Raw genomic sequence first — 27284 nt, forward strand, 5'->3', positions numbered from 1 at the left:
GACCCCAGCTTCACCTCCAGGTTTGTGCTGGGCCCTTCTGAGAAAACCGGATTTCAGACATCAGCTCCTGGAAGTAGGTTAGATCACCTGGGCCTCGGAGGAATTTGCCTCGTCATGTCCAGGGCTTTGTCCAGTGTCTGAGCCCAAGAGGCCCAAAGGGGTGGGTTTTCCGTCTGGACAGCTGCAGGCTGGACCAAATGCGGGGGACACAGCAACAGGAGAGCGCCCCCTCTCCAGCACGGGGCTCCTGGGCCCGCTGGTCCTGGCGCCACCCACCCAAATCTGTCCTTGCCCCCAGCGAGCATCTGGTGATCACCGGGAGCCGTGGGGGTGTTGGGGGGGAAGAGGCGGCAGGTGGAGGAAGGCCCGGCGGCAGTGACTCGAATGGATTTGCCTTTCGAAGACAGGAAAGTGGCAGTGGGTGTCAGGCCACACTGTCCTTTTTGTGCAGGTTTTTTTTTTTTTTTTCTTTTAAACCGACTCTCCAGCTTTCTTTGAATTTCCCTCATTACCTGGGTCCCCTGGCTGCCCCCTGGAGGCTGGCCCGAGCCGCCCGGCCTGGGCTGTGAGCCGGCACGCACATCAGTAGTTCATCAACGGTGCTTGGTGCTGCTGAGCTGACCTACTTTTCCTGTTTGCCCACGGCAGGCTAAGCCTGTTTAGCGTTGTCCAGAGGGGCTGGGCAGAGCAAGGAGCTTTCCGAGTCGTACAGATGGCAGTCTTCTGGGTGAACATGGTTTAATCTGTTTGCCCTGCTTTCCATTAGTCTAAAGGGTTAGGGCCCAGCACCCGAGGTGACGCGGGGACAGGTCCAAGTGCAGGGCATCCTGTGTCCCAGTTCGGCCTGTCTCCTGGAGATCCTGTGGCGTGGTGAATGATTGCTGGGAACCAAGGCTTCTCTCCAAACTTTAAAAACAGATTTCTAAATGGAAGCTCTTTGGCCACGTATCTCCTTACTGGGGACCTGTACTGAGCCCCAGGAACCTCTGCTTGCTGAGACGCAGAGAGGATGGGAACTGTGCTTGCCCTCCCTGGAGGGGGCTACCTTCTAGTGTGTGTGTGGCAGGGGCAGGGGGGACACGGGGGTGACCGGCTAAGGCCGAGGCCCCGCAGAAACAAATAGAGGTTGTAATGAGGTAAGGATGGCAGACGTGGGGGCGGGAGTAGGGGTGCTTCCCTAGCCTTGGATGGGACCAAGGTGGAGGGAGGAAGAGGATGGTGTTGCCAGTGTAGTTGTGAGGGGACGAGGATGGAGGAGGGGACGGTGTGACAGGGGGTGGCAGCTGGTCAATCCAGGGCTGAGCATGGATGCCACGCTCCAGAACGTGGAGTGTGTCCTCCGAGCCAAGGGGAGTGTGCACTAGTAGGTGTGCATATCCCCCCTGCCAACACATAACATGCACTTACTGCTTTTATTCTTTGCTGAAATCTTGCTGCGTTGCTGCTTGTGGGCGTAGGATAGTGTCTGTTAGAGTTGTTCAGGGAAAAAACTCGTGGGATCAGATAGGCATGATTAAATAAGCTGACATACGAGAAAGCCAGAAGCTAGCGCTTTATCTTTTTCACTAACTCCTCCTGTATTTGTGCATAGCAAAATGCCTTATGAACGGCGTCCTGGGCCTGCCCTTTCCGATGGCGAAGCCCTGACGGAACCGTCCTCACCATGGGGCTCGTGTCTGAAACCCTCCTGGACACCGTGAAGGCGCCACCCCCCGGGAGGGTCAGGCCAGAGGGCGAATGGTGCATTTCCCGGGGTCACTTCATTGGACATGCAGGAGAGGCGAGAACACAGGCTTTGCTTTAAAAAAGAAAAAATAGACTTCTCCTACTTTCTCTCTCAGTTTCTTCAGTGTTATAGGGCCAGATGGGAGGAGAGAGATCTTCTAAAATACCTTTCATTTACAACATGAATATCTGAATGTACAAAGTGGGGAAACTGGAGGTTTCTACTCCTGCCAGGGCACAACCCAGTTGGCCTTTAAATGGTGTGAAAGTCGGGCCTTTTTGGACCTGCTGACAACTCTCTGCTCGCTTGATGAACAAGCCTGTCTCGGGTAGTGATTCCCCCACCGTCGGCTGAGGTCTTCCTGGTGGAAGTGCTTGGAGCCTCTTCTCTCGCGGGGCTGGGGCTTCTTGGTCTGTGTTTGTGTCTGTAGGGCAGGCCTTTCCTCAGACTCCGTGTGTGCAAGGGGCTGTGTGTTTCCGAAAGGGAAAATGGAAGGCAGGTGTCCAGCGAGGGAGGGAAGGACACGAGTCTATGTTGGAAATCACCCTCCATCCAAAGCTGGTGGGGCATCCAGACATGGAATTGTTTCTACAGAACCTTCCTGCTTTACATCTCATGAAGGCAGCTTGTTCACTGGCAGGGACACCCCTTTTCCTTCTGCCCCTCCCCCAGTTAGGGGCTGCTTGCCGTGGGTGGGCTGGACCTCTCCTCGAGGCGCCCCCTGGCTGAGCCCCTTCTGGCATTGGTGACTGTGGCTCAGTCTATGCACTGCGTGCTCACAGAGGCACACGTGGGGCGGGGCACCCAGGACAGGAGCGGTCACTTTGAGCAGGCACGAGGCCACCCTCTGCTTCAACAGGTCTGGGTGTCAGTGGTCAAGGCCCATTTCCCGACCGTGGGTACCAGATACAACCAGACTCGGGTCGGGTGGGGAGGCCTGTACAGGCGGCTTGGATGCACCTGTCAGCACTCCCCACCGCAGAGGAAGACCCCACAGGCCAGCAGCCCCTCCCTGCGGGGAACTATTCCCAGCTGAATTGTACCACAGGGAGCCAACAGCAGGAACACCAGGGGGGTTTAACTCCGGGGATACCTGTGAAAAGTGAACACGGTCAATACAACAAGTCACCGTAGGGTCTCACAGCACGAAGAGTGCTCCCATGGCCTCTGATCAGCCCACGGGCTTGGCAGGAGCTGCCTGGCTTTTCACAGACAGCAGACTGCATTCCCCATTGAAACTGTAAAGAAAAGAAAAATCTTTCAATGAGAGGAGAGGGAAGGCGACGCAACGTAAGGCCGTTTGTACCAACGGGGTGTGTGGTGTTAGGTGTGCAGCTCTGAAGGTCTGGGCCTGCTCTTGCCACAGAGTCAGGTTTCTGACCTCCATGCTGTGAAAAAAGGAGGCGATTCAGCTTTCTTGCCTACCATCCCTTGCTAAGTGCTTTGCAGGGGTGAGCTGCCCTCCTGGGTCTCACATGGACGGGGGAAACTGGGCATCATCCCGCATTTGCAGTGAGGTAGTCCTTCTCGAGGCTCTGTCCAGGCCACCACGCTGTGAAGGGAAGAAGGCAAAGGACATTCGAACTTAGATCCTGTCGGCTCCCAAATTAATTGTGTTGCCTCCCACCGTTGGCAGTTCGCATGAAACATCCCACATTTTGATTAAACATTATTTGAAGCTCTGATGTGAAACCCCAAATTCCACAGCCTGGGTGTCCAAAACAGGCCTGGCCTCTTATTTCTTTTTTTTTAAGATTTTTTTTTTTTTTTTAATTTGAGAGAGAGAAATGAGATAGAGAGAGCATGAGAGGGGGGAGGGTCAGAGGGAGAAGCAGACTCCCTGCTGAGCAGGGAGCCCGATGCGGGACTCGATCTCGGGATTCCAGGATCATGACCCGAGCCGAAGGCAGCCGCTCAACCAACTGAGCCACCCAGGCACCCGCCTGGCCTCTTATTTCAAGGGCATCTATTCCTTGGCTCTCCTTGCAAACTTGAGCACAATGAGGATGAGTGTTCCCAGGCCGAAAGGAGCATTAGTAACAACGGTTACGTGGAGGGGAGATGTTGGCTGGAGCAGGGTTTTATGGATCCATTTCAGTTTGTCAGTGGCAGCTGACGAGCGGTTCCCAACAAAGGCTTTCACTGACTCAGCTCTGAGCATGACTCATAAATCTCCTCTTCCCCTCTTGCTGATTTTTATAGGCATCTATTGTCCACACCCTGACCACACACTGTCCCCCATCGGATTCTCTAGTTGACTCAGGTTTTCGCTGTGAAGGCTAAAGTCTTTATAAAGGGGCCCTCTGAAAGGAATCTGAAGTGATTGGAACATAAGATCCAAAGGTTGCAAGAATAACAGGTCCTGCGAGGATGAACCTAATATCCAGATATCGAGATGCTTTTTATTTTGGAAGTTCTTTGCTGACCGAACAATGTCATTGTAAATTTACTTAATAACAAAGTTTCTAACTTTCTCTATCCCCTCCCTCATTGCTCTTTCCCTGAATAATGAATCATCAGACTCTTGGAAGCAGGACTCATGATCATAACTGACAGATAAAGCCGAAGTGTTGACCGTGGAGAAGCTTGTGGTATCAATTCTCGTGTGTTCGTGGAAGCTCGCTGAGGTGGGGGGGGTCTCATCTCGGTGACATCTGGGAACCGGGCCCAGTGAGGCCCCCCAGCAAGGCTCTGGAGGCACAGCTGCATGGGGGACTCACCGGAGGGGCCAGGGGGATGACAGATGGGCTTGTCCACCGTGCATTTTCCAAGTTGCTGGATGTGCCAGAGTGTGGAGACATTTCTCAGTTGGAGGGGAATTCAGACTGTAGGAGCGGGTGGCGCTCAGATTTTTACTGCCCGTTTCCGTTAGAAAAGCTATTTTTTTCCCCCAGCAAATGAATCATTGCAACCAAAACAACATTCCCTGGAGAGGAAGAATTAAAATGTGGAAGTTATTTCCTAGCCTCCCCCAAAGGACAAAGGGAGACAAGTAAGCATGGCAGTTCATCGGTGACTGTTTTTCAAAGCCTTTCTATTTCTTAAATATAATGAGGAAAAATTGTTACCAAGTTCGCACATAGAAGATAGAGATGTTAATCTGAAACGACATGCGGTCCCCTCACCAGGGGCTGACTGGGAGGACAGAAAGCACACTCACTGTTGACAGTAAATAAACCCCAGTGGATGGGCGGGGGGGGGCATGCGTGTGTTTGGTATCGCCCCTTTTGATTTCAACACATTCTTGTTTTTAATATTTTTTTTTTCTTTTTAATGAACTAAATTCACCAGGTTTGGTCGGTGCAGTGGGAAGGAATATTAGGTTTCTCCAGATAAGTTGGGTCCTATAATTCAAACCATTTCTCAGCCAATTTGAAAATGTCATGATTTCATTTTATAAAAACAATGGCCTTGCAGCACAACAGGCTTATAATAGTCATTTGGAAGAAAATTCAAGATGATATGGAATGACCCACTGGCTTATCCTGGCTGTACAAAAAGTTAGAAAGTAAAAGACCCTGAAGAGGAAGGCTGAGGAGTGATTCGAGGGATTCTATCTGGCCCCCAGCCTGTTTTTGTAAATAAAGTTTTATTGGAACACAACCATACCCATTCACTTACATATTGTTTACAGCTGCTTTTGCCTAAATGATTCACTTGCCTCCCATCTCACTGCTGACACACTGTGGGACCCAGGGCAGATGTGCCCTGAGAAAACAAGCACGCTGCCATTTGTTGGCCACTGTTCACCAAGGGCCAGAGTTTCAATCCGTTATAGGGCAGTAGGTGGCTGTGATAAAGAACGTTCCAGAACCCTTAGTGTAGAAATTTCACCTAGGTAATGAAAATGTCACTTGCAGACCTCACTTTTGTTCTTCAGTTCAATTAAGGTCAGTAGCCATTTCTTGAGGACATCCTCAGTCATTCTGTGTTTATCCCGTTCCCTTCTTTGCCTCCCTCCCAGCCTGACAACGACCTGGGTCTCTGCTGAGTTACCACCCGCCACCTTGGGCAGGGCCACCACTCCAGGCAGTGTGTGGGCATGTCTGTCTGTCTTTCTGCCATGCCCCCCCCCCCACACACACACTTTTCAACTCTGGTAGACAGGAACAATAATCCCACTCTGATCAAAGACATTTTATAGGCTTAAGTACCAGTTTCTACTGCCTACTATTTAGCTTATTATCATTACTGATATTGTGATCAATAGTAGCTAGACATTTTTGAGGATTCGTATGTGCCCGGGGCCTGTGCTGGGGGTTTCTCACCAATTCTCTCATTTTCTTCTTGTCACCGCGCAATGAAGAAGGCCCTACTGTCCCCGGTGAGGCACGAGGACGGGCAGCACACCTCCTTGCCCAAGGTTGCACAGAGCAGCTGAAGGGCGGAAGCAGGGCTTCAGCTTGGCGACTCCAGGCCACCACGGCCTTTTCCTCTTCCCAGAGGTGGATGCCAGCCCCAGGAGCTCAGAGGCCCCGTGTGTCCCACTAGCTTTGCCTCCTCTAGCAGCGGGTGGGGCCCAGCCCGTGCTCACTGGCCTTGCTTCGATTCTGCAGCTGGGCTGCTTCCTGGGCCTAGCCCAAGGTGCTTTACCCACCCCATCCTGCTTGGCGGTCTCCAACCACCCTGCTTGCTGGCAGCCACACGTGGTCTCTGGAGGTGGGGCAGAAGCACCCATCTGTGGGTGCCTCTCGGCTGGTAACATACTCTTCCCACCCACACAGTCCTCCCTTTCTCTGGTCGGGAGCACCTCTCGGAAATGTTAGGTCTGTGTGGCTCCATTCACCCTGCGGTGACCTTCCTGCTGTGCAGAGAGTGTGTTCATTGAAATTTAAGGGCGCTAAGAAGAAAGAACGAGCCTGGAGTCACCTGCCTTAGCAGGGGCTCAGGCCCCCAGTGGGAATGTAAAGGCTAGGACCGTTACGGGAGGCAGGCGTGGGACGGACAGGACTCCCCTGGAGGCCTGGTTGCAGGCCTCCCGCTGGTCCCTTTTGCACCCATGCATGCAGACATACTTCTCATTGACGGCTCACACCATCTCTGCCTGGTGGGTGTCAGCCTCACTTTAGGAATGAGGGAAACTGAAACTCAGGAAGTTTAAGGGACTTGCTCAAGGTCATAGAGTAAGTGGGTTGGAACTGAAATTTAAATGAGCCTGGCTCTGAAGTCAGAAGCCCACACATGCGCGGCAGGCTGTGGGTGAAGTGCCTGAGTCTGCTCCAAGAAGGCACAGCCCAGGGTGGGCTCTGCCCGCAGGCCCTGTGTCCATGGGCAGGTCACGCAGCCCTTCTGGGTGGTGCTTCCTGATTCGTAAGGGGAGGTAACCAGAGCCAGCCCGTTCTCCCCATAGAACCGGATGGAGATAAAATGAGATTCTGATTTTTCAGACTTTTGTCCTGGCTGAGGGTCGATGAGGGAGCCATTGGCCCCTTTGACGAGTCCGAGTGGCTTTTACCTTTAGTTAATAGCTCCTGCACACACGGCAGTGTTTGTTTTAACTTTTAGTCATCAGGACATAGTTGTCGCTTTAAATGTACTTTGTGAGTACTGTCATTCTGGATTAACCATGGTCATTGAGAGATTTGTGGGAGTCGGTGTTAGTCAATCACACCAGAATTCAGAAAGGGTTGGCTCTGGCTCTGACCTTCCTTTCATCCTCTCTGCCTGTCTGTCCCTCCCTTCCTTCTCTCCTTCATTCCTCAGATACTTATTGAGCACACAATATGGGTAAGGAGCAGGGCTGGACATCATGGCATGTGTAAAGATGCGTTATGTCTCGTCCTTGCCATCAAAGAAGATCACCTGATTTTGAGTGTTGGCTGTGGGCCAGGCTTGCGCTGGGTGCTTTCACATGTACAGACTTAATTCTTTCTAGAATTGCAGCTGTCCTCTGAGGGAGCTATCTCTCGCCTCTCTGATCAGAACCTCAGGTGCCTTCCCATTCACCCAGAGCAAAAGACAAACTTTGTCCAGTCTCGCTGGTATGTATGCCCATGGCTCACTTCCCTCAGTTCATAGCTCAAAATGTGGTCTTATTTGTGGGCCTTCTATGACTCCCTAAAACACCAGAGCAAGACTCCAGCCCATGACAGCACTCCCCACCCCTACCCCACCCCACCGCCCCCCGCCGCCAGGGAGTCTCCTTTATTTTTCTCCACAGAAGTTATAAGCAGCTGACAGTGTTTACTTATGTACTTGTTTGTGGCTTGCCCGCACTCCCCTCTACCTGCCCCACCCTCTAAGAGCCATGAGAGCCGGGGCTTTGCAGGTTGCCTGGCGCTTGGGAACTACCTGTTGAATCACTGAACATCACATTAGCGCTTCACTGAATACACTCCGTTACCTCTTCGCAGAGAGAAGCCACATGCAAGGATCAGAGGCCTCAACATGCTTAAGCTTCAGTTTTTCCCAAATTAGATTCTACACAATCTAGATTCAACACAATCCCAATCAAGGTTGCAGCAGGCATTTTTATAGAAACTGACAATGTAAATTCCAAAAATTTGCAAGGAAATGCAAAGACCGAGAATAGCCAAGAATCTTAAATAAGAAGCACAAAATTGGAAAGCTCACACTACATTGCTACCAAGAATCCCGATAAAGCCAGAGGAGTTAAGATCGCGTAGAACTGGCATAAAGATAGACAAATACAAGATGCCACAGAGTTGGGAAGCAGAATAAGTTTCCCTAAACAGCAGGTTAGCTGTCTTCAAATCATGTGCTCTATACGTTGCCAGGTGAAGTGCCTCTAAGTTGAAAGCAGTGGACCCATTTGTCCATCTGATCAAAGTTCAATGATTATGTATCAAGACCTAAAAACAGAGAAGATAGTATATTCATTGTACTTTTTTGAGATTGATAACTGGAACTACCACTTTAAATTTAGCAATTCTTCATCTGGAAAAGGGGTATCTTGGAAGTTGAAGAAAATTATTGCACATACTATGTAAAAATGTCACTAACATGCAGTTTAAAGATAAGTTTAGCACTACCTCAGCCAGGTGGTTAAGGCCAATGTCACAGTGATAGATGCTGTTGATACCCTTTATATGATGTCATAAGAATGGCACTTGGCCACTGTGGGCTTCCTCCTAAAAACCCATATGCCCAGCCTGTGAGAAAAACATCAGACAAACCCAAATTGAGGGACATTCTACAGCTACTCCCCTGAATTGTCAAGGTCATCCAAAAGAAGGAGAATGTGAGAAACTATCATGTCAATGGGATGCCTAAGAAGACACAATGATTAAGTGTAATGTGATGTCCTAGATGAGATCTTGGGACAGGAAAAGGACATTAGGTAAAAACTAAGAAAATATTTAAGAAGTGTGGACTTTTCAATAAATGATCCTGGAGTACCTAAATGTCCAGATTGGAGGGGAAAAAATTTAATTTACAGTGGACTATAGATCTTAATGTAAAAGCTAAAATGATAAAGCTTCTAGAAGAAAACGGTAATTCTTCATGATATTGAAGTGGCAAAGATTTCTGAGGACACAAAAATCACTGACCATGAAATTAAAAATTTATGAACTGGACTTTATCATATTTAAAAGACACCATCAAGAAAGTGAAAAGGCCAGGGGCGCCTGGGTGGCTCAGTTGTTAAGCGTCTGCCTTCGGCTCAGGTCATGATCCCAGGGTCCTGGGATCGAGCCCCACATCAGGCTCCTTGCTCCATGGGAAGCCTGCTTCTCCCTCTCCCCCTGCTTGTGTTCCCTCTCTCACTGTGTCTCTCTCTGTCAAATAAGTAAATAAAATCTTAAAAAAAAAAAAAAAAAAGAAAGTGAAAGGCCAGCCACAGACTTGGAGAAAATGTTCACAAATTGATCTCTAGATCTGGCAAAGTCCTGTATGCATAAGAGAGAAACTTCTACAAATCAGGAAAAGGAAGACAAACAGCCCAAGTTTTAAGAAGAAAGAAAAAATAGGCAAAAAAACTTGAATAGACATCTCACAAAAGAAGCTATCTCAGTGGTCAATAAGCGCATGAAAAGATACTCAGCATCATCAATCATAAGGGAAATGCAAATTCAAATCCCAGTGAGATCCCACAACATATCCACTAGAATAACTAGAAGTAAGAAACCAGTACCAAGTGTTGGCAAGAATGAGGAGCCACTGGAACTCTCACATGCTCCTGGTGCAAATGTAAAACTGTACAGTCACTTTGGAAAACAGTTGGCAGTTTTTAATAAACTAAGCATACGGCTACCCTATGATACAGCAGTTACACTCCTAAGTATAAGCACTCAAGAGAACGAGCACTTATCTCCACCAAAAGACTTGAGTATAACTTATACTGCTGATGTTAATTTTGACCCCTAGGGAAGGTGGTGTCTGCCAACCTTCTCCACTTGTAAAGTTACCATTCTCCCTTATAACTAATAAATATATTGAGGGAGATAGTTTAAACTATGCAGATATCCTGATTCTTCTCAAACTTTTGTGTATTAATTCCAGCATCCATCAATGGATCTTGCCTGCAACAATTATTCTTATGGGGTACTGATGGTGATTTTCTGTTTCCTGTATTCATTCCTTCAACGTTTATGAATTGGAGTTCTTGTGTAAGGGAGATCTGCCCCCCCACACACACCAACCGCCCCTGTATTTATTTGTTTATTTGTATCAGTATGGACTCATGAATAATGTCTTCTGTGGGTTACATTCTATCATTACTGATTTTGTGGCTTAAATAGTTCCAAGGATCTTCTCTGCCAGGCTCTCTTTCCTCAGCCTCTGATCATTATTGTTTTATTATTTCTTGAAAGTTTAGTTCCTAGATGCAGGTGCCTATCCTTCAAATTGGGGGAAATGTAAAAGATTTTAAAAGATTCCAAATAGTTTGTGTTCCAGAAAATCCAAGAAGCCCAGAACTGGAAGAGCCTCTCAGGAATGAACATTACTGGCATGCTGGGTAGCCTTCCTGTTCCCCTTCACACCTCTCCACCCTTCTCTCTGCACCTGGGGTTCCCCCACGCTGATGACATCATGGGCTCCCTGCCTCAGCGTTCTGGGTGGTGTATGTAGCCAATAGGAGACACCAGCGGTAAATGGGACAGGCGGAGAGAGAGGTGAGGTATTTATTCCCTTGACTCTCCTCTTAATGAAAAGGTTCCTTCAGGCTGGCTGCATCCTTCCACCAAATGTCCCCTCCCCTATATGACACACTCCTTCCAGGTTTGGGAAACTGTTTCCCTGTGGTCCCTTCACGCTCGGAGATGTTAACAGCTTGTCTGATACCAACCCTAGGTAACTACACCATCCCTCTTGGTTCCCCTAGACCCCGCCCACAGCTTTGTCGTGAAGTCCCGTTTCCTGTTGGGATTTTGACCAATAGATCTCATAAATGTCTAAGGCACTTAGAACATGTGGTTGTCCTGAGTAAAGATTCTATAGCTTCCCTCCATTGTTAATCACATCAACAGTTATTTTCTTAGCCCCAGACAGAATCTTCTCTGCCTTCATTTGAGCCCCATTTTCTCTTTCCTGGCTCTGTGTGATCCTAAAAAAAAAATCGCTGCTCAAAATCCTTGTCATTGCAAACTATTCAATTGAGAAGAGTAGTTGCCACCTTGTCATTGCAAAATCCTTGTCATTGCAAACTATTCAATTGAGAAGAGTAGTTGCCACCTCTTAGACTTCTCTGCTGTTCTTTTAACCAGAGCTCACAGAAAAAAATTTTCTTCCCTTTGACCCCCTCGCTTACGTGCCTTTGGGCCCTGTCTAGCTCCTCCACATCATGAAATAAAAGGATGGCTTAAAAATACAAGGGTGGGGGGTACAGCCGTGTTCATAGCAGCACTGCTCGTGATAATCAAAAGGTGGAAGCCACTCAGTGTGCGTGGATGGATGACTGGATAAATAAAAGGTGGTATAAACACATAGTGGAATATTATTCAGCCTTAAAAAGGAAGAAAATCCCCATGTACGCTATGACGTGATAAACCTTAAGGACATTATGCTAAGATTGAAATAAGCTTACCACAGAAGGACAATACTGTATGATTCCACTTACATGAGGGACGTAGAGATGCATAGAGACAGAAAGCGGAGTGCAAGGTCTGGGGGAGAGGGAATGGGGAGTTAGAGATTGATAGACACAGAGTTGCAGTTTTGCAAGATGAAGGGAGTTCTGGAGATGGTGGTGATGGTTGCACAACAGTGTGAATGCACTTAACCCCCTGAACTATCCACTTAAGTGTGACACATTTTGGGGCACCTGGGTGGCTCAGTCGTTAAAGCATCTGCCTTCGGCTCAGGTCATGATCCCAGGGTCCTGGGATAGAGCCCCGCATCGGGCTCCCTGCTTGGCGGGAAGCCTGCTTCTCCCTCTCCCACTCCCCCTGCTTGTGTTCCCTCTCTCGCTGTGTCTCTCTCTGTCAAATAAATAAATAAATAATCTTAAAAAAAAAAAAAGTGACACATTTTATGTAATGTGTATTTCACCACAGTTTTTTTAGTACTAAAACAAAACAAAACAAAAAATCATGGAGGGGCTCCTGGGTGACTCAGTAGGTTAAACGTTAGCCTTGCCTTCCGCTCAGGTCATGATCTCAGAGTTCTGGAATCGGGCTCCCTGCTCAGCGAGGTGTCTGCCTCTCCCTCTCCCTCTGCCCCTCCCCCACTGCTCACGCTTGCTCACTCTCTCTTTCTCTCTCAAATAAATAAATAAAATCTTAAAAACAAAACCATGGGGAAGGCATGGGAGACAATAGGCTCAGTAGGTGTGGAGCTCCCGTGGCAGGTGCTCCCGGGGAACTTGGCTTAGGCGCCGTCTCTTCACACAGATTGAGCAGAATAGCATAGACCGGAGTCAAGTGAACAAGACTCAGGCAAGGAAATGGGAGGGATAAGGAAGAAGAGAGAGTATGTGTAAGTCATCAAGGCTTCATGGATTCAGGAAATGTTTAAGGACCAACAAATATAAAACAGAGAAGATGGGGTTGATAAAGAACAGCTATTATAGTCACTTGTAAGTTTTCATTTTGACTAAGCAATTCCAGTAATCCCAGAATCCCGGAACCTCAGGAAAGCAGCTTGAAGCCCACATCCCTCCCATGAACCTGCTCTGTCTGGGGGCACCTGGTGAAGGGCTTGGCTTGGCTGGGTCCGCGCTCACGCCCTGGACACATGCATAGCCGGCCCTTTCCTGGGTAGTGCATCACTAACTTGACACCACATTTTTCATGTCTTAAAACTTGGAACAGATTCCATCTGGAAAACATGAAGCACATGCCTGTTTACAGAGGCAGTAACCCCGTCTCAATTATGATACAAGCCTCAACTGCTTAATGGCGTGTCTCGCACATCTATCACTAAAACATGGCTGCCGTTGACTGAATGGAGTGTGTGTGTAGACAAACTGAGTGTAAGCATGTGGAGCTGCAAAATTCTCCCTCCGCGTCCAGCTCACACCCGTCCCTGTGCACGTATCAGACCAAAGTCACCCAACCAGATTATCTTAGACAAAGATTCATTGGCGCCATTAAAACATATCTACAACTTGAAGTATTGAGACTGTTAGTGCATTCGCAAAGTGTCGGGTTTGGAGTACTGACCTCAGACCCTCTGAGAACAGAAGCGTGTGGGCAATGGTGACTCAGCTCTTCCCGGGGTCCCCACCCTGATCCCAGCCACTCTGCCAGCTCGGCCACCATAGCTTTCACCTCCAGTTCCCCCTGAAGACTCACAGGCCTGCGTGTGGCAGAGGAACCCGGATCTGTGAGGCTTAAGACATCCAGCCAGCCGCCTGGGAGAGCGCAGGCTCTGGGCGGTGAGGTAGTCTCTGATGACTTTGGGCTGTAAGAACATTCCTGGATTGTTACTTAATTTTTCGCATCTGTGTGCCTTGACTGTCTAGGGAAGTGTAAATGCCTTAAAGGAAGGACTGTGGGCGTTGGTGGTATAGTGGTGAGCATAGCTGCCTTCCAAAGGAAGGACTGTGGATTATAGTACTTTCGGGCCCTGTTTTTGCCTGGCTACATGCAAGAGGGGTTTGTGTATTTGAATGAACAGATATATAAATGCTGTCTGTCCTTTACAATGTCACGGGCACCTTGCAGGTTTAAGGTCTGAGATAAACAGATACTTCATTGAGCTGGGTCTAGACAACAATTGTCCAAGTGTGATCTGGGGACCCCTGGGGGGTCTGGGAGGTCAGAACAACTTTCCTAATATTAACACATTCTTTGCCTTTTTTTTTACTCTGGTGAATATACAGTGAACATTTCTAGAAGCTCTTTTGACTTCTGATGACAGCACGTCTCTGACATCTATTGGAATGAGTGCTTGCGTATTTAAGATTTCTCAGTTTGGACCCGCATACACAAGAGCTCTGCAGTGTCCTCAGTAATTGTTGAGAGTGTAAAGGGTTTTGCTGGAACCAAAAAGTTTGGGAAGCTCTGGGTTCAGGCTTGTGGGTTAGATAAGAACAAAACGGTGACACCCAGACAGACCTGTAAGAAAGGTCTAGAAGCAGAACAATAATCATCTGTTCTTTTTTGCAGGAAAAACTGCATAGAAAATCTAATGGATGAAGATGAGAAAGACAGGGCAAAGAGGTAAGAAGGCAGGGCTTTCCTGCCTCGGCGCGTTTCGTGTGGTCTGCCAGGCTCAAGCATGCTTGTCCTCGCTCCGCATGGATGAGAGCAGCAGCAAGACAGGCTTGGGGGGGTGGGGGTGCGGGGAGACATGCTCTTGGTATCCACTGTCCTTGATATATTGCAGTCTCTACTAAAAAAGAAATGTATACCAGCTCCCTCGATTTTGTTCCTTATCCTGAAATTCCTCATCGTCTGGGACTTGCCAAGTGGTTTTATTTTTCACATGTTTGTGTATTAACCCTGGTGACCTGGGTCTCCTTTCAGAGGCCACTGGTTACCACTTTTCCAGCACAGACACTGCTCGGGAAGGCAGCCTGGCTGGAACCAGGCACGCCTGGGTTCAAATCCTGGCCCCACTGTGGGAGCTGCCTGGCTTTGGACAATAACAGGAATCATCTTTCCCACACATTGAGCACATAGTAATAATCATCCTCGTGCACTAAGTGCTTCCATACACCCTGCCTCAGTTTCTTCATCCGTACTTGGAGATCCCATACCTTATGTGGTCGTGGAGTTGGCCAGAAATTCTAGCTTGGTAGCTGGTGTGTCCGAGCTGTTATAACCCTATCCTTGCTTATTCCTCCACTGGCCATTTACTGAATACCTACTGTGTGTGGAGTCATGGAGTTGACAGTTTGAAGGAAAAGAGCCTTCGAATATTCTCGACGTCACACAATCCGCCCCAGGGGCAGTTACTGTGCTAGGCTTCGGGGAAATAAAGGGGACATGAGGAGGACACAGGTGAATGGAGGCAGTTGGTAGGTGACTACAGACCATCAGGCTGCTGGTGACAGGCCTGGCAATAGAGTGTGCTTTCCGGGGAAAGCCTTCACTCAGGCCGAGGACGAACCTTCTTCCTCTGGTCTCATCTCTTTCTGTTCCCGCCACTGTGTGCATGTGTGTGTGCGTGTGCGTGTGTGTGTGTGTGTGGCGGGTCCCCCAGGCCTCTGTGACAGGCTCTCAGACTGCTGCAGAGCTAAAGGGTTTGCCTGCTTCCCTTCACAGAACCCACTGCCTGGTTTTCACTTAGAGAATCCTCCACTCATAAATGGTGGAGCCTCAGAGGTCCCCCAGTTCGGTGTCTGCCTTCCATGGCTCCTGTTGGGGGGAAGGGTGGCAGCCATGAGAACAAGTCCTCAGCCACTCCAGACCCGCCAGCCGAGAATCGCAGGGCACAGGGGGAGTCTGCCTTGCTTGTCAATTTCCCAAGTATTTCCTTAGAGAAAAATCAGGGAGCAGGGGAAATGGCCAGAGGTATGGGTGAAACATGGTGGGCCCAGAGCGAGGATTGTTGAAACGGGGCAGTTCATCGTACACTTATCTCCACCTTTCCATGTTTGAAGATTTTCTCGGGGCACCTGGGTGGTGCAGTCGGTGGGTGTCTGACTCTTGGTTTCGGCTCACATCATGATCTCGGGGTCTTGAGATGGAGCCCCATGCCGGGCTCTGCGCTCAGTGTGGAATCTGCTTGAGATTCTCTCTCCCACTCCCTCTGCCCCTCCTGCTCATGCTATCTCTCTGTCTCTAAAATAAATAAAATCTTTTTTTTAAAAAAAGGAAAAGAAAATGTTCTCCAATAAAAGTCTAAATAGACAACAATTCAAATAACACCCCAGTTTATTCTGAAGTAACATGCTCCCCACAGCGTTGCTTCTCAGACCTTAAGCCACAACCTCCAAGGGTCGCAAAATCCGTGTGGTCCCAAGTAACAAGTGGATGAACAGACTAACCCAGACCAGACGAGAATGGAATCCTCCTGCCCTCTCTCATGGGCAGGCTGGCTTCCGGTTCTTCCCTCTGGGTGTTTGGCCTCTTGGTCTCCTCGCAGGGAGCCGTGGATTGGGTGCAGAGGTGGACACCAGCCCTGTCCCAGCTCGCGAATTCCAGCACACCCTCCCCTCTCTCAGCTACCACTTTCTCACCTGCAACACCAGGCAGTCACTTCTGCCCTGCCCCCCTCCAGGGTGATTAATACATTGACAGGGTATTCTTGTCAGCATCATGAAAAGGTCAGCAGTGATGGCCGGCAGTCACAGAGTGCTTCCTGGGTGCCCTAAGCCTTTGATGCTAAGTACTTTTCTGTGCATTCTCTCCTATCATCTCAACATTCCTTTGAGGTGTATTTCACTGTTATTCCCATTCTATGGATGAGGAACTAAGGCTCAGTACCTGGTCAAACATCATAAAGCTCGAACAAGTGGCAGAAGTGGAAGTGAACTTTAGGCTTCCTAATCTCAGACTCTGTTCTTATTCCCCAGACCACGAGCACATCCCTTCACGTAGGGACTATCAGCCTTTCTGGCAGGCCCAGACTGAGCGCTCTGTCGCAGCGTGACTCTGAAGTCAGTGGGAGTTTGCTTCTGCCATCCTCATCTTCGTGTCACCTCCTGGCCCCCCGGCCCCAGCCCTGCCTCCACTGCAGTGCTTACCTTGAAATCCAGAGGAGATGAAATTCTTCCATACTCAGGGGTCACCAGATAGACACAGTCCAATAAAATCTTAGCTAAAAGTTCTTAGCAATAAATCAGGTCTTATGCAGTTTCTTTCCATTCATTCCCACTCCTGTTTGCTTTGAGCCATGGACACCCACACCCCCACACTGCCTGTTTGGGAACCTCCATGCACACATATGGGGTAGTAAGGCTGCTGGCTAGCCCTCACCCCCTCTTGACCTCAGAGGGGGAAACAGGTCTAGAATGTTTGGTAATACCCAGATCCTTTTGCCAGAATACCAGCAATAATGCAGTGTCCCTCATAACACGTGGGAAAAACCAGGAAAAAACAACCACAATCCTAAGATTATATCCGTTTTGAAGCCTCCCATTCTAGCAGGCTTTGTAACAGCATGAGAGGCCCTTCCCCTAATCCCACCTGGAGGCCTGATAGGAATAGTTTGCACTCAACATGGGTTTTTTTGATGAGATTAGAAATGCTCGGCTTCAGCTCAAAACCCTTATTGTCTCCAGAAAACACGCGCTCTGTTGGGCAAGGTTTCCAAAGCTTTAGGGAATTCCTGGTTTGTTTGGATTGTTTGATCAAGTATTCTGAACCAAGACAAGTTCCACTTTCTTCTGTGAATTCCCCTGCAAATCCAGGGAGTATTGAGTGCCCATTGTGTGTCAGAACTGTTTGCTGTTTTCTTGAGGGAAGATGCAAAAACACCAGCCTTGAACTCAAAAAGGAAACAGTTTGATGGAGAGACATTTGGAATCGAGGTTCCCAATGGACCATTTTGTGGTCCAGTCATACACCTGCATTTCTAATTCTGGTGTGATGTAGTTTTGTGGTGTGTGTGTGTGTGTGTGTGTGTGTGTGCGCGCGCGCGCGCGCACGCGTGGTCATCCAGGAAGCGGTGTGACGGGCAGGAAGTGCACAGCTTAGAATGAGACAGGCCTGCTTTGACTCCTGACACTTTTACTTTCTGTCCTCAGATGAGCTACTACACTTCTCTTAGCTGCGGTTTCTTCCTCTGTGAAATGGGGGTGATGATAGCAGCAACCTCTTGGTAGGGTTCCTGCAGAATTAAACGCAGCTGCGTGTAAGCCCGTGACACACTGCGGAGGGCACGGAGCTGACAAGGAACGCTAAGGTGTCCGGAGCCCTCACTGTGGGCCTGCAGCATTTTGCAGGCATGACCTCTCTGATCCTCACAGCAACCCCACAAGCTCGGTTATCATTAGCCCCATTTTACAGCCGAGAAAGCCAAGGCGTGGGATCACACAGTCCCAGTCAGTGCCAGGCAGGGATTCAAATTCAGGCAATATTCCGAGTCTGGGCTCCTAACAACATCTCATGACAGTCAGTAAATGGGAGCCTTTTGGCTGACCACGTGCGCAAGGGGTAGGGGGCAGAAAGTGCCGTAGGAATCCTCTCTTCCCGAAGAAAGCCAGTTTCTGTAACGTTGCAGTATTGTAAAGTACAGCTTACTCTGTTTCGTGAGAGAACGGAACACTAAGAAGAAACTCATTCGTGGTGGCCTCTTCCTTTTGTCCCGTATTAAGTGACTAGTTCGTCAGCATTCGTTAAAGTGACATCATCTCCTACCAGCTGGGAAGTTTTGTTTCCATAACCGTGTGTATTTGTGTTGCGGGAGGGAAGACGGGTAGTGAGATTAGAGTGGTTGCTGCCTTTTATTAATAAGAATAAAGAGTGTCAGGCAAAAGGAGCCAATTCTTGGGGTTCTCGTTAGCATGAATGCTGGTTTGCACACACAAGCTAACGTCAGGCAAGAGGGAGATCCAGCACCACAACCAAGAGCCCATACATGCACTTTTGCAGAAGCCGAGTTGCAGAAGGAAAAGCTTTAGCCATTGGGAGGCTGCTCATTTCTCCTGGTTCCCCCGGGGGTACTTTATCAATGTGGACCTCTCAATGACTGAGAGCATTCAGTCACCCTCCCGTCAATATTTGTTAACTAAGTAATATACTAAGCAAGTGGAAGAAAAAGAGGAGGATACATAGCATTACCTTGCCCTCAGAGGGCTTTGGGCAAGACAGAGAGGCATTCTGGAAAACAAGCATAAAGGAGGAAACATATCCTGCAGGGTCTGTGTTGAGCAGAGCTGGGATGATGATCAGAATTCATAAGCTCTATTTCTCAGCCAAGTGCTCTTTCGTGAAGAGGAATATGGTTAAGAGGAGGAGACTGACCTCGTTTTATTGTTTCATTTCTCTGGAGGTAAATTCTGTAGGTCTGAAAGGAAAAGCTGGTCTGATCCATGAAGGTTGTAGCCCGCTTGCAGGACTCCAGCTCCACGCATGCTTGCTGATGCCCCTGGGTGCAGGCTTGGTGCAGAATGAAAAGCCTGGCCCTATTCATGATATGTCGATGTTTCCAGCTGGAGCCGATAGTGGTAATTATGCTGTGATTTTCCTTCATAGGCTCTTGATTGGGAGTTATGCACATCATCATAAGCCCCGACACAGGGGGGAGATGGCAGTAAAAAATGTTTGAGACTTCCTTTCTGTTTGTTTTATTTGGTGATTAAGGCAGCAGCGGGCTTTGCAAGAACATAGAGGTATCAGGACACATGATTCATTTATATTGCCCCGTAATTTCCAGATGAGTGATTCTGTATTCCAAACAAAGGGAAAAAGTAGAACCGCACTCGCAGGCAGAATGCTAATTCTTACTGTGGCCCAGTAAACAGCAGACTGGGAAGGGGGCCTCCCTCTATTCGGGGCTCTTGGCTTCTACCCTGGTGGGGTACTTTGGTCGGCTAAGAAGAATTGTCAGAAGGAGAACCGTGTGCCTAGTAGGCTTAGAAACTTGGGAAAGTCCTTGCCCAGGGACACCCAGAACCTCTCTGGGAGCATCTGAGGCAGAGGAATTCACTAAAGGCCCTTTCAATGATTTCAATAAATTTTAAGTTGAAAAAGGATGGTCTGAAGTCCACTATTTTGAAAATGCTTCTTTTCTGCAGGAAAAGCTAAATATTCGTTTGAGAATTTCAGGGACAAATTGCTAAGGCTTATGCTCCCGTGAAATTCTCCCTGTGTGACCGTTAAGTAAGAATCACTGGAAAATTAGGCCAACTTCCCATTTGGGCCTCAACATTTTCTGATAACTCTGGTTAAGAGTAAAAATGTCCCGGTTACATCTCAGGAGAAAAGAATAGCACCGGCTGAGCTCAGTGATCCCACAAACCCTTCGCCAAGTCTCTGCAGTACAAAACATACTCTAGAATTCTCCATGAGATGAGGGCAGCACCAGCCTGACCCATCTAGCGCCACACGGGGTGACTTCTCTCTCCACACACCCAGGTGACATTCTCTCTTTGAACTGAGCTCCTGAGCTCAGTGGTGTCCTCAGCCCCCACCGTCTGGGGGTGCAGGAGGCTGCCTGGCTTATGGACATGAGGAGGTGTGCACCTGTCCCGAGGACCCAGGCCTGGGCACAGGAGGGGACTGCTCTGACCTGAAAGGGGCCTTGCTTTATGGCAGAATTTCCCAGAATGGGGAACACTAATCTGAGGAAATGCCCCTGAAAACAAGTTTGGGCCATGCTGTTTACTTTTTCCTCCCTTTTGGAGAGTTTCAGGGCTCCTTAGCACATTAAAAGTGCTAAGACAGCAATTAACAAATAACCCCAAATCTGTTCCATTTTATGTAACTGTGAATTTAAAAAATTCTCTGAGAAAAAACCCCAAATTAGTAACAACAAAATAACCTTCCCTGGCCATAGTTCTTCTTTTTTCTCTGAATAATTCTTCATGATTTTCCATGGAAGACCCTTTGCCCAACTTATATCAACTTTATTCCCATCATTTTTACACATTTTCTTACATATGAAAAAACACCAAAACATTTGAAAAATACTGAAATGTTTAAAGCAGTCAACAGACTCATTTATAACCATCACTATCTATAGAGAGCCACTGTTAATATTTTGACATATTTCCCATCTCGTTTTTCTACAATGCCCATCAAGTTTTAAGAGGAATCCTCTTTTTTTTTTTTTTAAAGATTTTATTTATTTGACAGAGAGACACAGCGTGAGAGGGAACACAAGCAGGGGGAGTGGGAGAGGGAGAAGCAGGCTTCCCACGGAGCAGGGAGCCCGATGCGGGGCTCGATCCCAGGACCCTGGGATCATGACCTGAGCTGAAGGCAGACGCTTAACGACTGAGCCACCCAGGTGCCCAAGAGGAATCCTCTTATAAGGTCTTTGTTCATGTGGCTGATCAAACTCTAATTGATTCTTCGTGGAAGTTAACCTTTCATGGATAGGACTGTCTTACTGTGGAGGATATTTAAAATTTATGTCATGCCTCTGAGCATTGCCTTTGTCACAGTTGCCTCCCTGGACGTTGACAGTGAGCACCTACTTGATATATTTCAATTCTACAAGAAACTGTGAGTTCCTTCTTCAACCACTCCCTCTGTTTCAGGTTCCCCAAAGCCTTTTGTGGAGACTTCAAAAGAAGCCTAAGACCCAATCCTGATAAGCCTTCTCAGACAGGTTCATTTTGCTCCGTTTATAATTCTCAGGTTTGAGAGGACGAGTCTGCATGCTGATCGGTTTCTGTCTCATCCTATAATGTGGAACTAGTTAGCCCAGTTGTGATATGCCAGAATTCCTGGTCTAGAAGGAATCTTGGGCATCACTGAGTCTTTGCCTTAGGCATTAGCTCTCCTACGTATCTGTTACTGGATAACAAACCTCTCCAAAATGTACAGGATTCAAGTGACAGCATTCATTTGCCCATGGATCTTCAGCTTGGGTAGGGCCTGGCAGGGAATGCTTGTCCCTGTTCCCTGTGGTCTTGGCTAGAGCAGCTCAAAGATGGTGGGCTGGAGGGGCACCTGGGTGACTCGGTCGGTTGAGTGTCCACTCTTGGTTTCTGCTAGGGTTGTGATCTCATGGGTCATGGGATTGAGCCTGCCTCTCTCTCTCTCTTTCTCTCTAAGATAAATAAATAAATCTTAAAAAAAAAAAAAAAGATGGTGGGCTGGAACCACCTGAAGACATGTTTATACCCGTGGCTAGTGATTGATATAAGCTGTCACCTGGGACTGTGGCTTTCTACGTGGAAGTGTGGTGGCTTCCTCACAACACGTGACTGGGTTCCAGGGCAAGCATTCATGGGCAAGAGAGCCAGAGGGAAGCTGCGTGTCCTGTTACCACCTGGCCTTGGAAGTCAAGCAGTTCCCTTGTGCTGCATTCTCTTCCCTAGACGCAAGTCACTGAGGTCAGCCAGTCCATACTCAAGGAGGGAGGGGGATTAGAACTCATCTTTTGATGGGGCGGGGGGAGTTTCAGAAAATTTTTAATTCTCTGGTTTGAACTCACCATACCAATGTCCTCACTATTTTATAAGAGGAAACTGAGGCCCATGGAGGTGGGAGTACCTTGCCCACTCTCTCCTGGCATAGGTGGCAGAACCAGGATGAGAACTCACATCTTCTGGAAATTTGTCTAATGTTCCTTCAGCTAAGCTGTACCATCCTGACTCTCTGCAACCCCAACCATTCTTTCACTTCCAGTGGTGCCTGTAAGTGTGAAAGTAATATGCCTCATTAAATGCCTTTTGCCCCTCCCCATGGAGACTCTTTGTAGGAAAAAGTTGCTCTGCATGGAACTGCATACTTACAGACCTATTGTTATACATTTTACTCAAAAACCCCGCTGCCCTTAGCAGCAAGGGCAGCCCACCAGTACTTCTACCACCAGTTTCGGCCACTGTCTTCCAACTTCATTGGGCAGCATTTGATTTTTTCAGCTTTTACTCCATTTGGCCAACTATGTGTGATTCAGAGGGCGTCTTCTATTTTCCCTCATCAGCATGTTCTATCTACTCAGTTAACAGAACTAGATTTGTTGGGGCCAGTTTAAAAGATGACAACCTATTTGCACATGAAGTAGATTAAAAGGAAGAGTCCGCTCATGATGATAGTAATTGTTTCCTCTTTTCACTGACTTTATCTTGATTCCTGATCTAGTTCACAGATCAGGAGTTCTGATACAATGATTTTTCATTTCTTCCCCTTAGGAAAACCCAGGATTTTTGGTGACATATAAAATGCACCTGCACCACTGTCATGTGCCCTTGTGAATTTAGAGAGTGCCGAGGACACAAACTTACAGGAGCATGTTTACATTACCTGCCTGCTCAAACTCCCCATTCCTGCCATGGGTCCTCTCCTAGGAGGACAGGACATGAGCATCTTCCTTCCTGGCCTGTGCCATAAGCTTCTCAGGAGGACCCGCTCCCCCTCCCAGCTACAGCTATCCTTCTTGAGTGGTTGCGTGCAAAGCCCAGTCTTGCACACCAAGTATCCACACCTGTGATCATCTCCTCACCAAGAAGGAGAGGAGAGAAGCATTGAGCATGTTTTATATGATATGCCTCATGAAATCCCCCAACAGGGGGCCTTCAAGATTCCACCTATTGGAGAAATGAAAGTATATAGTAGGAGGCAAACTAGAAAAGTATCAGAATTTGGAATACCACTGACCTGGTATTTTCTCCCCTCCAGTACCCCCTCACCTAGACTCAATGCGGCCAAAACCCAGAAGCGTTGACAGAGAGAGGACCCAGAGAAGCCCTCTAGGACTGCATGGGGAGCAGGATCAGGGTCTCTAAGGCTCAGATTGATCAAGGGGAAATCTGCCCTCTTTTGTTATTTTCTCCATGCCCTTGTGCCCTGTAAGCAATCCTAGGATAGCAGCAGCAGGAGGAACAACAGCAACAACAGGGATCCATAGGAAACCTGAAATGTTGAGGGAAAGGAATCTATCTCTCTGAGTGGAGGAACTATCATTCTAAGAGGGTGGGATGAAACTCTTGCTTCTTTCTTCCTCTCTATCTTTCTACTGCATGACCCCCAATGAAGGTGCAGATGTAAAAAGTGTGAGGCAAAGCAGAATAAAGCAAAGAACCAGCTTTCTGGCCAGAGGAACAAAAAGGGAGCCATGGGAACCAGAAAGTACAAGGCAGAGATCTGAAAAGAAGGAGCTCAGGAAAGTGACCATATAAAGAAGGTTATGAGATCCTGAGCTCACCACCAAACTGAATATGCATGGGTCTGACCTTAAATAGTGTACCACAGCCTTTCAAATCTGAACTGCAGGATAGACCACCACCCAAGGTCCAAGACCAGCTACATGGGACAAATCTAAATAGCACCATGGATTTCTTATCAGAAACCATGGAAGCCATCTGGTAGTGACACAGTATTTTTTTAAAGTTGAAAGAGAAGAACCATTAGCCCAGGATTCTCGATCCAGTAAAAATATCCATCAGAAATGAAGGTAAGTGAAGACATTCTCAAATGAAAAAAACAAAAAACAAAAAACCTAAAAACTAAAAGTTTTTTTATCAGTAGACCTGCTCTAAAAGAATTGCTAAAGGAAGTTTTTCTAACAGAAAGGAAATGATACCAGATGGAAACTTGGGATAAGAGATATAAAGGAAGAGTAACAGAAATGGTAAATATCTGGCTACATAGAATAGATAGTCTGACATTTGGGAAAAATAACATAATCTGATATGATTCAGTGTATGTAGATGTAGTACATAAGATAACTACAACATGAAGGGCGGGAGGATATAGGGAACTAAATGGAATAAAGTTTCTACATTTGAAACGGTAAAATATTCTAAGTAGGCCCTGAAATGATAATTTTTTATATTATAACCCATAGAGTGATTACTAAGCACTACACAAGGAACTATATTAAATAAAAACACAATAGATAAATTAAAATGAAATACTCTATAAATTAAATAAATTAAAATGGAAATAACCCAAAAGAAGGCAGGATAAAAGAAATAGGAACAACAACAAAAAACAAAGAATGAAAAAAATAAAACAGAAAACAGATGGTAAAATGGTACACCTAAATCCAAACATATAATTACATTAAATGTAAGTGGTCTAAACATGCCAACTAAAAGAGATTGTCAGAATGAATTTTTTTTAATGACTTCACTATATGCTGTTCACAAAGTATTCACTCAAAATATGATGATATAAGTAGGCTCAAAACTGTGGAAAATGATATACCACACAAACATTAATGAAAAGAAGGTCAGAGTGATTATATTAGTATAAAATAAAGTAGATTTCAGAGCAAAGAAAATTACCAGGAATAAAGAGTGGCATTACATAATGATAGTCAATTTACCAAGAACACATAACAATTCTAAATGTGTATACACCTAACAACAGAGCTTCAAAATGCCTGAAGCACAACCTAAAGAACTGCAATGAGTCTTTAATATGCTTATCTCAGTAATAGAACTAGTAGAGAGAAATTCAGTCAGAGTTTACAAGAACTGAAAAACACCATCAACCGAGAGGATCTGCCTGACATTTTTAGAACACTCCACCCGACAATAGCAGAATACACACTGTTTTCAAGTACCCATTGAACATTCACTAATCAAATCCTGCTTCATAAAATGAATGTAAAGAAGCCTAAATGAACGAAATCAAATTACAAACAGAAAGATGGTGAGAACAATATCTCTAAAACTTGGAAATTAACAGTATGGCTACTAAGTAATTCAAAGGTTAAAGAGCAAGTCTCAAGGAATTTTAGAAAATATTTTGGGGCACCTGGGTGGCTCAGTTGGTTTAAGCGACTGTCTTCGGCTCAGGTCATGATCCTGGAGTCCTGGGATCAAGTCCCACATCGGACTCCCTGCTTAGCAGGGAGTCTGCTTCTCCCTCTGACCCCCCCCTCTTGTGCTCTCTCTCTCTCTCAATCTCTCTCTCTCAAATAAATAAATAAAATCTTTAAAAAAAATATTTTGAACTGAACAAAAATAAAAATACAACATATCAAAATTTGTGGGTTGCAGCTAAGCAGTGCTTAGAGGAAAATCTATAGCATTAAATGGTTATAGTGGAAAAGAGTAAAGGTCTTAAATCAACAACTAAGCTTCCACCTTAAGAAACTATAACAGCAGAGCAAAATAAATTCAAAGCAAAAGGAAGAATGAAAATTATAAGAGCAGAAATCAATAAAACTGAAAACAGAAAAATAATAGAGAAAAACCAAAAGGTGATTTTAAAAAATCAATAAAAATGGTAAGCCTTTTGCATGAATGACCAAAAAGAAGTCACAAATTACCAATAGCAGGAATAAAAAAGGAGATATTATTACACACTCTTCAGACATCAAAGGGGCCATGAAGGAATACTATAAACAACTGTATCCACATAAGTTTGACGACTTAGATGAGAGGTACCCATTACTCAAAAACCATAAGCTACCAAAACTCCTACAAGATGAAATAGAAAGCCTAAGTGTCCCAAATAAAGGAATTGAATTTGTAGTTAAAAATCTTCTGAAAAAGAAATCTCAGACCCAAATGGTTCCACTGAAGAATTCTGCCAAACATTAAAAGAAAAAAAAATATCACCAACTCGACGCAGTCCTTTCCAGAAAGTTAAGAGGAGGAACTACTTCCCAACTTATTTTCTGAGACCATTATTACCCAAGGGGAGGCGGAGGGAACAGTACAAGAAAAGAAAACTATAGACAAATATCCTTCATGAACACAAATGTAAAAATCCTCAACAAAACATTAGCAAGTATATATGTGTGTGGTATATACATACATCATATATACATATATGTAAAATACATCATGACCAAGTGGAGTTTTATCCAGAGATTGCCAGGATGTTCAGTATTCAAAAACCAATCATTGTCCTTCATCAAGTTAGGAGGATAAAGAAGAAAAACCAAAACCACATGATCATATTCAATGAAACAGAAAAGGGGTTTTACAGAATTCAACTTGTATTTTTGTTATAAACTCTCAGCAAACTAGGAATAGGAGAGAATCTCCTTAACTTGATAAAGGGAATTTACATATAACCTACAGCTGATATACTTACTGGCAAAAGATTAAATATTTTCCCCCTAAGATGGGGAATAAGACAAAGGTATCTGCTATCATCACTCCAATAAGACCATAAAAGAAATCAAAGGCATATTGATTGGAAAAAAGGAAATAATGCTTCCCTTATTGACAGAGGACATCTTTGTATATATAGAACATCCCGAGACTTAGCAAAACAAACAAATAAAAAACTCCTATAACTAATAAGTGAATTTAGCAAGGTCACAGGATACAAGGTCAACACACAAATCAATCATCTTTCTGTAGGCCAACAGTGAACTATTAGAAACTGATATTAAAAACACAATGCCACTTTTAACCAATCCAAAAGGATGAAATACTTAGGTATAAATCAAATAAAACATATGTGAGATACCTATGTGAAAATTGCAAAATGCTCATAGTAGAAATCAGTGAAGACCTAAATAAATGGAAAGATATATTGTGTTTATTATTGGAAGACTCAACAGAATAAAGATACCAAATTTTCCCAAATTGGTCCATAGATTTAAAGCAAACCCAATCAAAATCCCAGCAGAACTCTTTGTAGATACACACAAGTTGACTGTAAAATGTAATGGAAAGGCAGAG

At 46.3% G+C, this 27284-nt stretch overlaps 1 protein-coding gene across 3 annotated transcripts in view; it reads left to right on the plus strand.

The window, feature by feature from the left end:
* Nucleotides 1-27284, plus strand: part of NPAS2 (neuronal PAS domain protein 2) — a 153861-nt gene that overhangs the window by 56694 nt on the left and 69883 nt on the right. For all 3 annotated transcript variants that reach the window (XM_044918753.1, XM_044918755.1, XM_044918754.1), the window contains exon 2: nucleotides 14239-14292. In XM_044918753.1, the coding sequence (XP_044774688.1) occupies nucleotides 14261-14292 (32 nt within the window). In that variant the 5' untranslated portion in view covers nucleotides 14239-14260. The remainder of the gene's footprint in view (nucleotides 1-14238; nucleotides 14293-27284) is intronic.

This window comes from Neomonachus schauinslandi, chromosome 10 (genome assembly GCF_002201575.2).
Source record: "Neomonachus schauinslandi chromosome 10, ASM220157v2, whole genome shotgun sequence".
Lineage (NCBI taxonomy): Eukaryota > Metazoa > Chordata > Mammalia > Carnivora > Phocidae > Neomonachus > Neomonachus schauinslandi.